The sequence below is a fragment of the Miscanthus floridulus genome, chromosome 9 (assembly GCF_019320115.1).
Source record: "Miscanthus floridulus cultivar M001 chromosome 9, ASM1932011v1, whole genome shotgun sequence".
Classification (NCBI taxonomy): domain Eukaryota; kingdom Viridiplantae; phylum Streptophyta; class Magnoliopsida; order Poales; family Poaceae; genus Miscanthus; species Miscanthus floridulus.
In genome coordinates this window covers 123,466,620-123,485,026 of record NC_089588.1, presented here as the reverse complement: position 1 = coordinate 123,485,026, position 18,407 = coordinate 123,466,620, and the positions used below count along the sequence as shown (strand labels likewise).

At 48.3% G+C, this 18,407-nt stretch overlaps 1 protein-coding gene and 1 long non-coding RNA gene across 2 annotated transcripts; one reads left to right on the top strand and one right to left on the bottom strand.

The window, feature by feature from the left end:
• The first annotated feature begins 9,761 nt into the window (after positions 1-9,761).
• LOC136482852 (uncharacterized) lies at positions 9,762-10,715 on the top strand. Its single transcript, XR_010765219.1, has 3 exons — positions 9,762-10,002; positions 10,308-10,372; positions 10,486-10,715. It is a non-coding gene; the product is annotated as an uncharacterized lncRNA (long non-coding RNA).
• A 3,590-nt stretch (positions 10,716-14,305) lies between these two features.
• Positions 14,306-17,621, bottom strand: LOC136482851 (putative receptor-like protein kinase At3g47110). The gene is made up of 2 exons (XM_066480029.1): positions 14,792-17,621; positions 14,306-14,679 (listed from the first exon to the last, which is right to left on the bottom strand). Exons 1-2 carry the CDS (start codon positions 17,619-17,621, stop codon positions 14,306-14,308), a joined length of 3,204 nt encoding a protein of 1,067 aa, XP_066336126.1.
• Between the last annotated feature and the right edge of the window lie 786 nt (positions 17,622-18,407).

Below are 18,407 nucleotides of genomic sequence, written 5' to 3'. Positions count from 1 at the left end.
AAAGTAGAGTAGTACTAGAGTAGTAAAGTAGAGTAGTACTAGAGTAGTAAAGTAGTAGTAGTTGGCTCAGATTTGCCCCATTTTCATTGACCAAGTAAACTTGCCCCATTGTTCAATTTCTTGCAGTTTCAGGCCGAAGATCGTTTGTTTGCAACTGTTCACCATACTAAGGTCAAGCCTGTCATTAATTTTTATCTGCAAGATTTTGAATGAGATCAAAGTCCCCAAGCAACAGGTAGGCCGACATTGATTGCTTCAAGGATAAAAGTTCCATGACAAAGTCTCTCTTCTCCGTGGCACTGTGGTTCATAAACCCCAGTCAAGGACCAAGAAATATCGTTGGCTCGCATAGTAATATCTACTGAAATATAGTATATTGGGTTTGGGACTTTGGTTGTATAAATAAAAAAACTTCTCCTTCACAGCCAAAAAAAATGCCACAGGACACCCCCTACACGATTAAGGGGCTGTTTGGATCTCATTCTCGTAGTGAGATTCTGGATTAAAAAAATAACAGGTGTTTGGATCTCATTCATATATTGATTATTGCCGTGAAAATAACAGGTGTTTAGGATACATAGTTGGATTCTAGATTCCCATTCTAGAATCCAAGTGTTTGGATCTGGTTTTTATTTTTTTTTTACCTTATTCTCATTTTTCTTAGGAGATCCAAACATGACCTAAATAGGTGGAATTTTTGATCAAATGTGGGCCCATGGTCTCCATCAAGATTTCACTTTCCCATTTGAAAATCTTTGTGCAATCATACTACAGTCGCCCCCCAGAAAAAGCAGGCAATCATGGGTGAATCATTCGAGAATGGCAATATCCCGCAGATAACAGCAAACCTGAGGTGCCGCACCCAGCGCCGGAGCTGCCCAAGCCCGAACTGCCTCCTCACCCAGCCGTCCCAGAGCTTCCAAAGCCTGAGGTGCCGCACCCAGTGGCGCCAGAGGTGCCAAAGCCTGAACTCCCTTCTCACCCGACCGTGCCAGAGGTTCCGGAGGTGACAAACCACGAGTTGCCGCCTCTGCCGAAAGCTGAGCTGCCACCGAAGCCGGAGGGCCACTACCCGGAGCCGGAGGCAAAACCATGAGCGGACGTACAGTCCCACCAGTTATCTACACATTTTAATTTTTACCACATGTGCATATTGTGTAGTTTATGCACAGTTATAGTACCTATATATGAGTTGTGATGTTGTGTTCTTGCGTACGAGCCAGAGCTTGCTTGTGATGAGCTAGCTAGCTATCAGTTTGGATCCATATATATGTGTAAATGAATAAAGATTTATAGTTACTATATTTACACTGTTGAGAGTTATTCATGTGTACACAATGTATGTGTTTTTCATCTTGCCTATTATTGCTTTTTTTTAGTAAATGCTCAATTTGCAGAAAGTTAGTAAGGACAGATCATCTCAATACATGTTGTATGCTGAAATGTGAAGTTTTCCAGCAAATGCCCAAGCTGTTATATAATATACATCTGCGGGATATTGCCATTTTCAGATAGAACTAGCGGCATATAAAAAAAAGTGTGATGCGAGAGAGCATGATAACAGCGGCATCATTCGGTGTTACGGACAGATAACCATGGGACGGGAGTAGGTGATTGAGCCATGATGGTGCCGAGGGTAGGGTACAACCAGCACCGAGTAGGAAGGACGAACCTGGGGCAGGAGCGGCGGCGGGGCTTGGTGCGTGGCCGCGCCGAGCGGAGGGGTGGAAGGTCGGGGATGGCAGAAGTTGCGCCGTCGACGTCACCGAAGAAGAGAAGGAAGCACCTGAGCAAATGGACGTGGCGATGGGTTCGGATCAGCACGGGAGACAACAAACAAAACAAGCAAGCCGAGCCGAGGAGGGGGAGAGGAGATTTGGATCTGGGTGCGAAGCGTACCACCTGAATCTGAGGAGCAGCAGGACGAGTGAGCGGCGACACGAGGCCCGCCCGCCTCCGCACACGGCTCTCGGCTGGGCGAACGGAGGGCAGGCGAGGGGGCCGCCGCCGCCGCTTTTGTGGCTGGCGGGGCGAGGATCCAGCGGAGGGAGAGCAGGACGGTGTGCCTTGGCGTCGGTGTGGTCGACCAAGGTCAGCGGGGACGGGGCGCCGGAGGAGCACGGGGGCGGGGCGCGGGCAAGGGAGAGGAGGACGGAGGCGGGGCACGGGCACGGGCACGGGCACGGGGGAGGAGGACGGGGGCGGGGGTCACCGCGGAGGAGCTCGGCGGCGGGTATGGCAGCGGCGGCGCTAAGTTTCGGCGGCCCTTCGGGGTGGAATTCGAGGGCGCGAGACTTAGAAAATTTGGGCGAGCAGCGGCATATATATAGCCACGGATTAACCGCGGCGGGCAATATAAGCCGCCCGCCGCGGTAAATGTTTACTGCAGCGGGCACCTTAGACTGCCCGCCACGATTAATCGATTAACCGCGGCGGGCGCTGTTATGTGCCCGCCACGGTTAATATTTTTGCATTTGCTCATTCAATCTAACACTGATATTTATTATCAATCTAAAAATTATTAATCTAAAATTTATTATTAATCTAAAACTTTTATACTGCAGCGGGCACTGATATTTATTATTAGTAGAGAGTAGTAGTGTGTAAGTAGAGAGTAGTGTTGTGTAGTAGTAGAGTAGTGCTGTGTAGTAGTAGTAGTAGTAGAGTAGTGCTGTGTTCAATAGATCGAGCTATATTATTACATATATGTCTCTGGGATACATATACCATTTTGGTGCAGGTGCTTTCACCGTCCTCTTCTCACCGTCGGGGCGGGCCCACGACATCATCCTAGACTTGTTGAATCGGTCCTCGACGACCTTGATCTTCTTTGGATGATCGGTAAAAAGCTCGAGCTCTGCATAGTTGTTGTATTATTCAGGACTCTGCACCCCATCAGCATTAAAGCCCATCGCAATTGGTAGGAACACCATCAGCATGATGTGGCAGTCGTGTGAGTTGTAGCCGGTCATTATGAGGTCTTTCATGGAGACCAGGCTCTTGATGTTGGAAGAGAAACCAGTCGGCACCTTGATACCCCTAAGCAACTTAAGAAAAGCCGTCCTCTCGTCTTGCGTTAGGTTGCAGGCCACACCCGGGATATCGACTTTACCGTTTTGAGGCGGTCCCGGGTGAAGGTCCGGCCTAATGCCCAGATTGACAAGATCCGTCCGTGACTTGATACCATCCTTTGTCTTGCCCTTGATGTCCAACAGGACACCGATCGTGCTTTCGAAGACATTTTTCTCCAGGTGCATGCAGTTGATGGCATGAGGTGTATTCAGTGTTTTCCAATACGACAGGTACTTGAAGAAAATTGACTTCTTCTAGAAAGGAACGGCGGCAGGGACTTCCTCCATCTGGTCCTGCTTTCGCTTCCTTGTCTGCTTGGTCCCCTCTTCAGGCGGCTTCTTCTTCTTTCCAAACTCCACCTGATCCATGTCCTTGACCATCTCATACACCTTTGTCCCCCAACTAGTCTGTGTCGGTTGATCACGCTGCGGCTCGTCCTGATTGTCAAAGTATTTGTTCATAATACTTCTTCTATACCTGTGATTTTTGGCGAGGAAGCGTCTGTGCCTCGTGTACACCATCTTATTGGATCCCTTAAGGTAAGTGTAGCAGGTCCCGTCGATGCAAATTACGCAGCCGGTCTTCCCTTTGATCTGCCCCGACAGTGAGAAGAGACCGGGGTAATCGGTGATGGTGACAAAGATGATTGCTTTTAGAGTGAACTTCTCCTTGCGGGATGCATCCACCATCTGGACCCCAACATCAAATAGTATCTTCATTTCCTCCATGAACGGCTCCAGGAACACATCTATATCGTTGCCGGGCTGCTTTGGTCCGAAGATAAGCATGGTCAGCATAAGGTACCTATGCTTCTGACATAGATGGGGAGGTAGGTTGTACATGGTGAGCACGACGGGCCAAGTGTTGTGCGAGCTGCTAAGCTCACCAAACGGGTTCATCCCGTCGGTACTCAGTGCGAACCTAACATGCCTGGGCTCCTTGCCAAACTCCGAGTAGGCCTCGTCGAAATCCTTCCACTGTTTGCCATCGGATGGGTGCCGTAGCTTGCCATCGTCTTTCAAGCGGTCAGCTGATGCATGCCAGGACATGAGCTTGGCATCGTCCGGGTTCCCGAATATTGCACGCAGGCGATCGGTCACGGGCAGGTACCACACCGACAGTGCTGGACTTTTCCTGTGCGTGTAACCCTCTTCTTCATCGTCCAGCTGAGCCGAGATCTGTTTGGCCGCACTGCTCTTCTTTGCCCCCTTCTTGTTCTTCTTCCGACCACCCCGCAAGCCTCCCTCGTCTTCTGCATCCACGCGACAACCAGCATTTTTCTTGTACCGACTAAAGCCGCAGTGCGGACAACTCGTCAAATTCTCATACTCATTGCCCCGATACAGGATGCAGTGGTTAGGGCATGCATCAAACTTTCTAAGCTTCATCGCCACTGGCCGGATCAGCTTCTTGGCCCGATAAGTATTGGCGGGCACCTTGTTAGCCGTTGGGTACGTGGTGGCAAGGTAGCTTAACAACTCATTGAAGCTAGTGTCAGAACAACCATGACGAGCCTTCAACATCAACATATGGAGGTTAAAACGGAGCGCCGTGCACTCCTTCGGACAATCGCCGCCATCCTTATAGAGAGGATCAACTGCCGCCTGCTTCAACTCTCTAAAATTCTCCAACCACTTTGGGCAACCCAACACAACGTCGTCTTCATCGAAGTGTTTGACTAGATCTTCAACAAGCTGCACATCCTTGGGTTGGCTCACAGTATCCTGACCATCCCCACCGTCGCCGGCTTCGTCGGCCATGTCTTGCATTAGATCATCCACTGTGATGTAATCACGACAACTGTTATCACTGTCGGCTGGCGCAGCTGCTGCTGAAGATGATGAGAAGTCGGGTGCTCCTAAAGGATCTTTATTCACCGGTGGTGCTGTCGTCGTCGGCGTCGAAGAGCTCACTCCAGATGCACCGCCACTCGCACCAACTCTTTCGCCGTGAAATGTCCAGACTGTGTAGCCCTCGACGAAACCATACATGATCAAATGAGTTTGCACCTTGCTGTCTCGGTGGACTTTCAGGTTCTTGCAACGAGAACATGGACATATGGTTGTCATCCACTTTAGTCTCTCACGGTGAGCTTTACCAGCAGCAATAAACTTCCTTAATTCAAAGAGGTACCGCGGATCATTCACTCTATCGATCCGGTACATCCATTCCGACCTATCCATCATACCTGCGAACATTATCCGTCACAATCAACATTAAATAAAGAAGAATTAGGAGAAATTGATGATTTTTACGTCCAAAATCATGAAAAAGAAAGGAAATGACGATGTGAAAGATGAAGCATGCATCTATGATGAATCTAAAGTTAAAGAAATACATGACATCATTTTTTCTATTAAAATTGATCTAGATCTAGAGAGAACTCTAGGTGATGGAAATAGAGAGGATGGAAGGAGAGAGGGAGAGCCTTTATGAACCTCTTATGATGTCCTCCTCCCTCAAATCCAAGCCCTTCAACTCAAATCAAAAGTTTCCTCAAATTTTAGAGCAAAGCCTCCCCCCATGAGTTTGAGAGAGGAAGACCCGTGGAGAAGATAAAGGGGTGTGTATTTGTACAGGCTTTACCGCGGCGGGCAAGATAAAGCGCCCGCCTCGGTAAATCGACTCTTTACCGCGGCGGGCAGTTTAAAGAGCCCGCCACGGTAAATCGTATTAACCGCGGCGGGCGATTCATACCGCCCGCCGTGGTAAATAACGATTTCCTGCGGCGGGCAAGTAAGGTGGCCCGCCGCGGTAAACCCTTTTCCCGCAGCGGGCGCCTCGGTGGCCGGCCACCGGTTAACCGTGGCGGGCAAAAAAGGTGCCCGCCACGTAGCCCGTTTTGGCCACGCTGCGCAAATTGATTCTTGTAGTAGTGTCAGTCCCACTAGTCAAAGAGGAAAGAAGGGCGACAGTGACTGAATGGTGGTGACCGTCCCGACGCCAGAAAAGGGGACGGAGGTGGATGCTCACCAGAGCTTGTTACGTCGGCGACCTCAGGCCTCGGAATGAGACGCAGAGGGGTGGACGACGTTCGGGAGGCCGAGCTGCAGCCCTGGGTGGGTTTTGCCTGCCACGACGGCTCGTGCAGTGACATTAGCGGCACGTTGAAGCTACCGTGCTGGCGCCATGCTGTGCAAATGGCCCTAGAGGCCCTAATCCAACTAACTAACTATGTGTACATGAATGCGAGTGTGCAGCGAGAGTGCTAGAGGTGTTGTGGAGCCTAGCCGAGCCTCGTCGGCTGTTATCCGGCGACCGTGGTGGCTCGGCAGAGCTCGGTGCTCGGTCGACTGCCTTCCTGCAACAATCTTCGGATTAACTAATTACTCCATTGCATTCCGTGTATGCTTAATTAATTATCAACAGGCGTCGTGTACTTTAATTTCAACCTGATTTGTGCGTGTATACTTAGGCCTTGTTTAGTTGGCGAAATTTTTTGGGAAATGGTATTGTAACACTTTTGTTGTTATTTGGCAATTAGTGTCCAATCATAGTCTAATTAGTTTAAAAGATTCGTCTCGTGAATTTCGTCTAAACAGTGTAATTAGTTTTATTTTTTATTTATATTTAATGCTTCATGCATGCGTCCAAAGATTCGATGTGACGGGGAATCTTGAAAAATTTTGCAAAATTTTGGGAACTAAACAGGCACTTACTAACAAACTCAGCTGTGCTGGCTGATTTGCGTTGCATACCGGTGCAGAGTATAACAAGGAGACTGGCCTCCAGAATTATGTGGTGCATAAATTTCAGCTCATAGTCACATAGCGAGCTGCGGCCCGTTGTAGCTAGCTAGGGCACCTTAGTTGTAGCACAGCGACCTTTGCAGTTTGTACTAGTACACTACTATTGCAAAATTCTAATCAGTGGAATATAATTATATAGTGGTCAGGCCAACGTAGTCCAGATATGATACGAGCGCATCAAAGTACGTCGTGGGCTGGACCAATGCAAGCACTACCAAGTACGTCGAAATCAGCCACGACGGCCGGCCGTCTCGCAGTGGAGGTAGACAGCCATGCATCTCAGCAGCTATCTCTACTGCTGCTAGGCAGCTGTTCATGTCAGGCAGTGTCGTCAGCCTTATCTTCTCACTAGGGTTCTGTCCTGTTCCGTTCCGCTGGGCTCGTGGAAGCAGAGGATCCGCTAATTCCACAGCCCGGCCCGGCACACACTGCACCGAGAGTAACCGACCACCATGGATGGGGCACGGGCACGCCGCTAGTGAGATCGCAGTCCGCTAGTGGCTAAAGCACCCTGCTGCACGATGATATCTCCAGCTGGAGATCGAGAGTAAACTCCGTGAGCGCATTAGTATATATAAAGCTGTTTTTCACTGTCATCACTGATGTTTTTATTCCAATAGTACTACTCAACATGGTTTTTACTGTCGTCAAAATTGTTTTTACTGTCGTCGCTGATTTTTTATTTCAATAGTACTACATAAAACTAGACACCACTACCGTCGGTTAGGCCAATGCAAGGACCATCGGTACAAAAACATTTATAGCTAGCGGCGATCTACATAGCATGGCCATCTCCTGTTTCTACCGGCGGTTAACCTAATTTAAGCTACCGTACCGCCAGTATGAGTAGATAATTTCATTTCATTGGACGTAATTTATGTCGACTGCAAGTACGAATAACTTATTTGTGGTGGTGGTTGTCTCTTAAGGAGAGATAAACTTTTAGGCGCCGTTGTATATATAAGACAACAACCTCTAGAAATCCGATTCAATACCACTACTACACAAGAGATTTTGGGAGACACACCCCTAGGATTAACAAAGGTGAGCACAAAGTTTGTGTGTCTTCTAAAATACATAGCGATTTTCGGAGGCGGACAACTCATTTCTGGAGGCACTCAAAACACGACTGCAACCATATATGTCCGTCTATGAAAATAGCAAGCATTTTCAGAGGCAAACTTCTTATAAGGTCCGCCTATGTTAACTGAGCCAAGCCCATTTGGCTAACACGACCCACTACCAAACCCTAGCATATAAAACCAATCTCTATTCTACGGCTCCCCACCCCCTGCCGCAATAGAGAAAACACCATACTCTCTCTCCACCTCTCTCTCTCTCTCTCTCTCTCTCTCTCTCTCTCTCTCTCTCTCTCTCTCTCTCTGTGGAGAATCGATCGATAGTGGCTCACGGCTTCACCTTGTCGGAGCTCTCCCCTCTAGCAGCGTGCTCGGGGCCTACCCCTGTCCTTGTAGCGGCGGCGGTGGCGGGGTTTGCGGATCCAGCGGCATCCTCGTCCTCGAGGCGGCGAGGGCTCGCTGAAACGACGAGTTGCTCGTCCTTGTGGCGCCAGGGCTCGCGGATCCAACAGCATGCTCGTCCGCGAGGCGGCGAGCGCTCTTGGATCTAACGGCATGGTCGTGGCCGCCTGTCCTCGCGCCGTGCTTCGAAGACGGTGGCAGAGTTTCTGGCAAGCAGCGGTAGTGGCGTGTCGATGGGCTTGGCGGGCCTCAACGAGGGGTTCAGCGGGCCCATCGATGTGCTTGCTGTTTTTCAATTTATTAATAGTAGAGGCGGGCATGTGTCCACCTCTGAAAATCCAGTGATGGCGAGGTAGAGGCAGACTGTCTGCCAACCTCTGTTAATAGTTATTGACCGCCTGAGAAAATGGTTAGGGTAGTAGTGTACGACACATATATAAATTGATAACTTATTCATAGTAAGTCAGATGAAGGCAAATGTTTTACCAAAGTTGTAAAGCTCGACGAGACTACAACTTTGTACTTGAATACTTTTCATTTGAAATCATTTATGTGCCCCAATTTTTATTAAAAGTTCTCAAAGCTATATATTTTGAAAACATAGTTTCTGAACAAAGGATGCAAGGCACCCCTATCTATGTTCAATTCAGGGACCTGAAGTGAAATTTGAATGTGACAAGTTTTGGACCGCTCATCTGTCTCCAACATGGCGCACGCTGGTCCACTTGATCATCCTTGTTTACCTCGAGATCTTATTGCACGCACGCTCACCTCGCTTAAAAATCAGCAAGCACTACTGGACAATGCCATCTGCTCCATAGCACCAATAGATTCCTCGGATTTGGAATCGACCAGTCAATCGTAACAACGACTGGCCTTTGGTGCACAAATATGGCCCAGCAGACGCATACTAGCCTTTTGTGCGATCCGAAAAGGCACGAGCGCACTGATGGAAAAAGCGGCCAATCCATACATCTGTTGTGTGTTTGTGTATATATGGTGAATGGAAAAGCTCGCAGACAGCTTTCGTTGGCCTGCGCCTCTCATCTCTAGGTACAACTGTAGTATCTGTTGGTGAACAAACACACACCAACGCCACACACACACCACACTCACTCACACCACAAGTACACAAACAGATCCTACAACTACACCTAGATTCTAAGATCACGTTCTTTGTGAGATCACCGGGTCCATAGATCCGTAGACAACGAGGTGTGTCGCATTCCCTCTGTGGTTCCACGCGCGAGAGGCAACAGAGTTATTTGGGGGCGAACCCCGGTGAGACACCAGAAAATCGCAGCCACTCGGGCTCGATCCCTGGCCGGCAAGGTCCCAGCCACCGGGCTTGCCAGGCGCAAAAAAAAAAAGCTTTCGTTGGCCTTGGACACGTGCATTCTATAAATACCGGGTCCATGCAGCTACATGAGACACACAAGCTGCTAGGCTACAGCAGGAGTACAACATACATACATAACCCAGGACAACAAACAAAAAAAACGAACTGAACGATGGTGCCGACGAAGAACCATGTCCTCGCTGCTCTCCTCCTCTGTCGCCGCCACCGCTGCTGGCATCGGCCGTGGTGTGCAGGGGGCCACTACTCACCATTGTCGGCGCCGCCAAGGCCCTCGTCTTCGGTGTAGTACCATGCAGCACGGGGAGCTCGATCAACGTGGCGACCGCCACGCCGTTCGCTAGTAAGTATATAACAGCTGACGTGGTGTAACAGAACCTCATACATTTTAAATTCGAATTTCGTATTATCACTGGACGCGAATCGTTCTAATTCATCTATGTGCACGGGTTATGTGTCCCATCACATACATACGGTTTCATCAAAAAAATCACATGCATACGGGATATAAACGACGAAAGGGTATTCTAAGAATAAAAAATCGTGTTTGAAGAATTGCTTGCTCTTTAATATTTAGAAGTAGATATAAATATATATATATAAGTTTTTCTTGTTTTATTGTTTTTAATTACGTACGTGTTCGGCCAGACGCCAGCCTACAGCTGCAGTGCGGCATTCCGGCTCTGTCCCGGTCTAAACCAGTAAATATTGCGGTACAGTAACAAGACTTTTCCCCAATAACTTCAACATTATTCCTACTTTTTTTTCATTCACAAGTGAATCTTTTTATTCATTTTTTTTATTTCAAAATCGATACGCTGGCCAGGAGAGGGAAGGCCGCCAGAGCAGCGGGGCCAGCAGGGGTCTTGTCGTCTCCGCCGCGGGCATTCAGCCTGTTCGCTTGCTCGTAAACGATTGTAAATTTCTAGCCGGGAACAGTGTTTTTCTCTCACACCAAACCAGCCAGCAGTAAATAATCCACGATACGATATGGCCTCCCGAACAGGCTGATTACCGTGTGGGCCAACGCGGAGGCAGACACCAACGGCGACTTCATGATCGAACTGGGCGTCATCCGTAACAGCAGCGGCGGCGGCGGCCTGCTCTCCTCCATGCTGCTGGCCAACCAGTGCAGCGTGGTGGTCACCACCCCGTTGGCCACCTGCAACGTGTCCCTGGCCGGCGTCACTGGCACGCTGAGCGCGCCGGTTCAGGTCGTCGGCGGCATGCTGCCCTGCCTCATCGGCGGATTGCTGGGTCTCGTCGCCGGGCCCTTCTCCTTTATCTACCCCCAGGCCGGAGGAGTTGCATCATATATATGACGGCCGGGGCTCGTGATCGGCGACGATACCAAGGAACTGCGTCTATGGGTACTACATAAATAAAGTAGCTATTTCTCAAAAAAAAAACAGAAATAAAGTAGCTACGAATAATCCTAGTCTTCCGGGTCTTCCTAGCATGTAGGAAACCGTTAGTCCTCTAGACCACTTGTTCTCTGTATATGTATAAGCTCCATCTGGTGAATACAATTGAGCACTTCAGTCACTTGTTCTCTTACATGGTATCAGCCACTTCCTGCTCCATTCTTCCGCTGCCTCTCTCACTGCTCTACGTCGTCTTCCTCATGGCGTCACCCTCCCAATCCTCCAGCTCCTCTCGCAATGCCGCGTCCAACCCCTTTGCCACTCTTCCCGACGCGGACACTACCACTGCTGCCACGATTGCCATGGTCAACATTCGGGCCCATGTTCCAGTGATCCTCGAAATGGACGCCGCCAATTTCCGCGCCAGTGGCGTACCTTCTTTGAACTGACGTTCAAGAAGTTCGGCCTCATGGATCATGTGGATGGCACCATTGACGCCACCCTCATGCAACATGACCCCGAGTGGTGCCAGAACGACTCGAGCATCAACTCTTGGCTCTACATTACTCTGTCCAAGGACCTGATGGATGCGGTCTATCAGCCCCGCTCCACGGCGCAATCCGCCTGGCAGGCGATCAACAGCCAGTTCCTCGACAACAGCCTCCAGCGCGCCGTCTTCCTGCAACAAGACTTCCACAGTCTCTATCAAGGGGACATGTCGATCACGGAGTACTGTGGCCGTCTCAAGCAGTTGGCCGACGCCCTCACTACTAGAGAACAGACTTTAGAACGATGTCCCAATTTAGCATTAGCCTCGGCATTTTTTGCCCCCGGGACTAAAGGACCCTTTAGTCCCGGTTGGTATTACCAACCGGGACTAAAGGTCCCTGCCCAACGGTCGTCCGCGGGGCAGGGATCTTTAGTCCCGGCTGGTATTACCAACCGGGACTAAAGGTTTACCACGACCTTCCACAACCGGGACTCAAGGAGCTCCGATTCTACGAGGAAGGGAACACGGTCTTCCACGACCGTTGTCGCTCTCCCTCGTAGAATCAAAGCTCCTCCTTGACGTCCGTTACCGCTCGGCAGAGAACATCCTCGCCGACCTGAACACGGTCCGCAAGTTCAACTAGTAAGGATTTGCTATAATTTTCTAACTATTTTCTAACTTTATATTTATATATACTTTAACCTTCTTTCATGTAAATATGCAAGCTTGAAGTGATTTTGAGCTCAAATTGCTTACAAATGAAAAAAACCACAATAAAGAGCCATAAATATATATAGTGAACAAAATGGCATAAGAAAATGGTAAAAAATGAGAGTATGAGATTGGTAACCTTTACAACTGAAAAATCGACGGAGGAATCGAAGAAATCGACGGAGGAATCGAAGAATGGATGGAGGAACAATGGAGGGAGGGAGGAAGCCAGAACACTACTGCAGTGAGCTTCAAAATGTGCTGAGCTCGGGCTCGGGGAGGAAGGAGGAGACGGCCGATTTATAAAGGGAGAACATTTAGTCCCGGTTGATGGATCCAACCGGGAATAAAGGTAACTTTCCAACCCCGGGCGCAGCCATGGCCCGGGAGTAGACCTTTACTCCCGGTTGGATCCACCAACCGGGAGTAAAAGTATACCTTTAGTCCCGGTTGGTGGCTCCAACCGGGACTAAAGGTCCCTGCCACCTCTGTCTGGCGCAGTAGCCGTTGGGCAGGGACCTTTAGTCCCGGTTGGAGCCACCAGCCGGGACTAAAGGTATCTCTAGTCTCGGGCGCAAAAAATCCCGGGACTAGAGCCCATTTTGGCCGAGGATCAAAGGTCTATTCTCTACTAGTGGCTGGGGCGGAAGTACCGGCCCCTTTCGCGCAACCGCCCGCCAAGACAGGCCGATCATCATAAGTCACGTTCATCAGTTCAAAGACTCGGTTAAGTCTTTGCCAAGAACCCAAGCTTGTTGGTGGAGACCCCAAGGGTTGCCTCCCCCTAGTCTCGGCTTTCGGCGGTTCCGACAGGCCGAAAACGAAGCTAGCGCTTCCGACCCATTCGCTCGATAGAAGGGCCCAGTCGTTTTCGTCCAAGTTTTGCCTTTCGGCGTTTTCGTCAAGCCGAAAACGAAGCTAGCGCTTCTGACCCATTCGCTCGACAGAAGGGCCCGTTCGTTCTCGTCCAAGCTTTGGCTTTTGGCGTTTTCATCAAGCCAAAAACGAAGCTAGCGCTTTGGGGTCTTTCGCCCGCCAGTACAGACCCGATGCTTTTGACTTTCATTTTCGCCGAAAGGGTCTGGGCATCTTTTGTCAGCGTCCGTCCGTAAGCGGTTTTGTTATGACGATAGAAAGCTACTGCTTTCGACAGTTTCGATCGCCGAAGGGATGCATGTGTTTTCGTCAATACCCGGGTGCTTTCATCGGTTTTCGTCGATGCTCTCACTCCGCCTGTACGTGTATTTGCAGGGTCCTCTCTCAGACGTCGGTTCACACTAGCGGTTCGACGGATTGCATCGGCGATAGGGCCCACCTGGAGGAGGAACCGTCATGACAGGCTGAATGGATCAAAAGCGCCCCAAGGATATCGAATATACTTGGGTATCGGAGTAGTTAGAAGGGCATTTCTGTCTTTATATTGCATGCTGAAGGGTATAAATGTAGCCCCTCTTGTACAATGAAGAGGGGGAGAAAAAAAACTTTGATCCAAGGAGACTTTCGCAATTGCTTCGTGCTCTTTGTTCCTTTCGTTCTGTCGTGTATCTTGTTTTGGTTACTCGAGTGATAGCCTGTGGTTCGAAGGCCGTAGCCTAGAACAACAACCGTCGTCTCTATTACAGCGGGCTTATAAAACAAGCCCACACACTGCCGCGGCAAACCGCCTAAAGAAACACCCATCCTGACAATGTTGTCCCACATGCCAGCCACTACAGTCTTGTCTGCTTTTTCTATTGTCGGATCACGCACGGCCTTGTGAATCCTGCCCTTTCGTCCGCTTGTCCTGACACTTTGCTGCAGCCACGCCTATGGATTGGGAATGGATTTTTTTTTTAAATCGGATGGGAGGTTTGGGTGCTAGTGAAAATAGAATGTTCAGGGTTTCAGCTACAGTAGGTACACTGATTAAATCTCCAGTTCACAGTACACAAACATCTCTCAAACTCAACAACTGAGGGAAAGCGTGAACAGAACACACACTCGTTAATGGACAAAGATGTGCAAGAGTCTGCTGCAGCAGGTCCTATTCTGCTAGTACAAAAGCGAAAGAACAGAACAAAGAGATATACAGATAAGGGAGATCACTGGCCAGCTTCAGGCCTTGTTGCTGGCATGGATTTGATATAATCATTTTTCACTTTCTTTAGAGCCACTACAACTTCACTCATCGATAACCTTTGGTGAGGTGCACAACTTGAGCAGAGCAAACCCAACTCAAAGATTGGTGGAATGAAGGGCTTCAGATCGCAGTAAGCAGAGGAAGGACCTTGCAGGAGCCTATCATCCAGAACATGGACAATCTCTGACAGGAATGCTTGACGAACCCACTCCCTGATGCTTAGATCTCCTATGAACATGGGATCGGTGGGTCTCTTTCCGGTGAAGACTTCAAGAAGCAGGATTCCAAAGCTGAACACATCACTCTTGCGGGATGCCTTCCCAAATGATCCATACTCTGCCCAATAATCAGTAAAACAAATATTACAACAATTGAGCAACTAGAAGGAACTACAACGATCATACACACCACTCACAGGTATAGTTACAGTAGAAGAGAATGGTAGTACCTGGTGCCATGTACCCAAGTGTTCCGGGCATACTTGTAGTGACCATGGAGCTGTCATCACCCAATAGCAATTTTGCGATGCCAAAATCTGCCACATGTGCTGTCATGTCGCTGTCAAATAGGATGTTGCTAGGCTTCAAGTCACAATGCAGGACAACCTGGAAATGCTGATGGTGCAGATACTCCATCGCCATTGACACATCTATCATGATCTCCAGCCTATTAAGGAATCCCAAGCTACTTGATGTACCTTCGGAGTGTAGGAGCTTGTCTAAGCTGCCATTGGGCATGTACTGGAGCACGAGTGCTCTGATTTCCAGGTTGGAGCATGTGCTTAGTATTCTTATCAGGTTGCGGTGTCGAGCCATGCGAAGCACATGGCACTCGGCATCAAAGCTTCTAATGGCCTGTTCTAGTCGCATGTCTAGAACTTTTATTGCAACAACCAAACCGTTGCTCAGGTGGCATTTGAAAACTTTTGCAAGACTTCCAGTTCCCAGAAGGTTGTTATCGCTAAAGTTATCAGTGGCAGAAACGAGCTCATGGTAGGTAACCAATATTTGTCTTACAGCACTGCCAGGATCAATGACAGTAGCTTTCCGTCTAATAATTAGGTAGACACAAAGAACAGTGGAGACAAATGCAGCACTGACAACTGGAAGAAGGATAATTAGAAGGTGTCTTTTATATGAGTGAGAGTCCTCAAGACAAGGAGAAAATCCAAGATGGGGAGATCCACATAGCCCAGCATTTCCAATCAAAGATAGTGACGTGATGTTTGAAAAAATACCTCCCTCTGGTATCTTCCCTTCAAGCTTATTGAAGGAGAGGTTGAAGGATGTCAAGCCCGTGAAATTGGCAAGGAACATGGGAATGGTACCAGAGATATTATTGAAGGAGAGATCCAAGTATGATAAGCTAGTAAGCTTTTGAAATGAATCTGGGAATTGCCCATCGAATGAGTTATGTGATAGATTTAGGAAGTTGAGCATTATAATTTTTCCAAAAGATTCTGGGATGGTTCCATGGAAATAGTTGGAATAGAGGTCAATGGAATACATTTGTTTTAGCCCACCAACATCGCTTGGAAGTGGACCAACAAAGAAATTGTTAGAAAGATCTAAATAAATGAGTTTGTCAAGGCGGAAGAAGGATGCTGGTATAGCTGAGTTTAAGTGGTTACTAGATAAGCTTATTTGTTCTAGAACACTAAGGTTGCCAATGCTATCGGGTATAGGGCCAAAGAATTTGTTTCCTGAAAGATACAAGCGTTGTAAGCTCCTCAGCATTCCAATTTCTGTTGGTATAGAGCCGGACATGTCATTGTTAGTGACGTCAAACTTGATGAGCTCTTGCATCACCGTGACAGAATTTGGGATATACCCTGTGAATAGGTTTCTAGAAAGATCTAATGTTTGAAGATGGCTTAGGTTTGACAATGACGGTGGAAGCCTACCATTTAACTTGTTGTCACCTACATTAAACCAATGTAACTCGGTTGATAGGTTCCCGATATGATCTGGGAGCCCCCCTACTAAAGAATTATTGGACAGAGCAACGACCTGGAGATTCCTACAATTAGAAAGGGAAGACAAGAAGTTAAGATTCCCATCTAAATTATTGGAGTGAAGTTCAAGCTTGTAAAGAGCTGGGATGTTGCCAAGTGTCGGTGGTACTGAGCCGGAGAAATTATTCCTGTACAGACATAGTTTAGATAATTCCGAAAAGTTCCCAAGAAAACTTGGAATCAGACCAGTTAGCTGATTGGTTCCGAGATATAGTCCAGTAAGATGGGTGGTGAGATTGCTAAGAACAGCTGGGATAGAGCCGACTAGTTTATTTTCTGTCATGTCAAGAATGGTGAGACGTGGCAGTTGAGCCAACCATGTTGGAATGACGTCCACAAAATAATTTTCTGACAAATTGAGAATTTCTAAGTATTTGCACGCGGCAAGTCCAGATGGAATTGGACCCAAAAAATTGTTCCCTGCGAGAAAAAGATCCTTCAATAGAGTTAGGCTAAAACTTTGATTGTTTGGAATAGAACCAGCAAAGTTATTCGTACCCAGACTGAGCCACTGCATCCTTGACATGTTGTAGATGGCTGGGGGTACTGTGCCAGACAGGTTATTGAATTCCAAGTACAAGAGTTCTAGCATTGGCAAGGAACCTATATTATGTGGTAGGGGACCTGATAAGCTGTTGTTCCTCAAGCTGAGCCACCTTAGAGATTGTGTATTATTGAATAAGCTTGGTGGTATGTGGCCAGTTAGCTCATTCTTGCAAAGAGAAAACCGCTCGAGGCTGTGCAAATTTTGCAGTAGTCCTTGGGGGATTTCTCCTGACAGGCTATTGTGACTTAGGCGAAGATCCCCAAGCGTTGTTAGGTTTCCTATGGTACTAGGAATGGCAGCAGAGAGACCATTTTGAACGAGAGATAGAACCTTAAGCCGACGTAGCATGCCAAGTTCAGCAGGGATGGTGCCAGCGAGGCTGGTGTTTGTGAGGTTGAGTATGGAGAGGAACGAAAGATTACCGAGGTGTGGGCTGAGCTCCCCTTGTAGGGGAACATCCGACAGCGACAGTGCCGTGACGCGCTGCCGGTGGCGGCGGCTGCACGACACTCCAAGCCATCGACAGAAGGACACGTTGGTTGTCCAGCTCCTGGCAAGGACGCCGGTGGGATGAGCGAGCTCGCCTTTGAAAGCCAGCAGTGCATGAAGGTCGCTGTGGCTGCCATTACTGTCTGTTGCTGTGGTGATTAGAGAAGAGGAGGCGGCACCCGGCAATCGGGCCGAGAGGCAGATGGCTAATACTATTAGAGTGGCCATCGGATCCGAAGGTGCCCTGTTGGTGAATTTTGATATATATATACATATATGCATGGATTACAGTAACTGTTCACCGCCCACGTGCACGACTAATGCAATGGCTCCAGGTCACAAAGTCAATGATGCCTAGTTGCAGGCGGCTAGGATCCAAATAAGAACAGCCTGTTTTCCGTCGTTCAAGGAAATGATTGAACCGGCCAGGATTGTTTGGATCAGAGACCGAAGTTCATGAGGTATCACATTGGGTGTCACATCGGCTATTCAGATACTAATTATAAAACTAATTACAGAAGTGGTTACTAATTCACGAGACGAATCTATTAAATCTAATTAGTACATCATTAGCATATCTGTACTGTAGCATCATATTGTCAAATCTTTGACTAATTAGGTTTAATAGATTCGTCTCGCAAATTAGTCTCAATCTACGTAATTAGTTTTGTAATTAGCCTATGTTTAATACTCCAAATTAGTGTCAAATATCTGATCTGACAGGGACCTGTATGATGCAATGATGGTTGACTATACAAATGATGGTTGACTATACACGCTGCACCTCTGTATGCATGCAGTGGCAGCTAGGCTCCAAATAAGAACAGCCCGCAGTTCCTGTCGTTCATGGAAATGGTCGAACCAGAATTAGTTGATCTGTACTTCATGATGCAAAAACTATCGAAAGTCAGCCATCATTGCATCATGCATTTGATACGAGTCTGCCATGTGAATTGTCATGGTATAGGGAGCTTCCAACAGAACTGCGAATTTGTGTATGTGTCCGCCACATGA

What these genes read in the sequence shown, in the direction of transcription:
- LOC136482851 (XM_066480029.1), bottom strand. Translation starts at nt 17,621, where the DNA reads ATGGCCACTCTAATAGTATTAGCCATCTGCCTCTCGGCCCGATTGCCG. An exon ending in ACTTGGGTACATGGCACCAG is followed by an intron (nt 14,680 to 14,791) that starts GTACTACCATTC and finishes ATTATTGGGCAG; the next exon opens with AGTATGGATCATTTGGGAAG.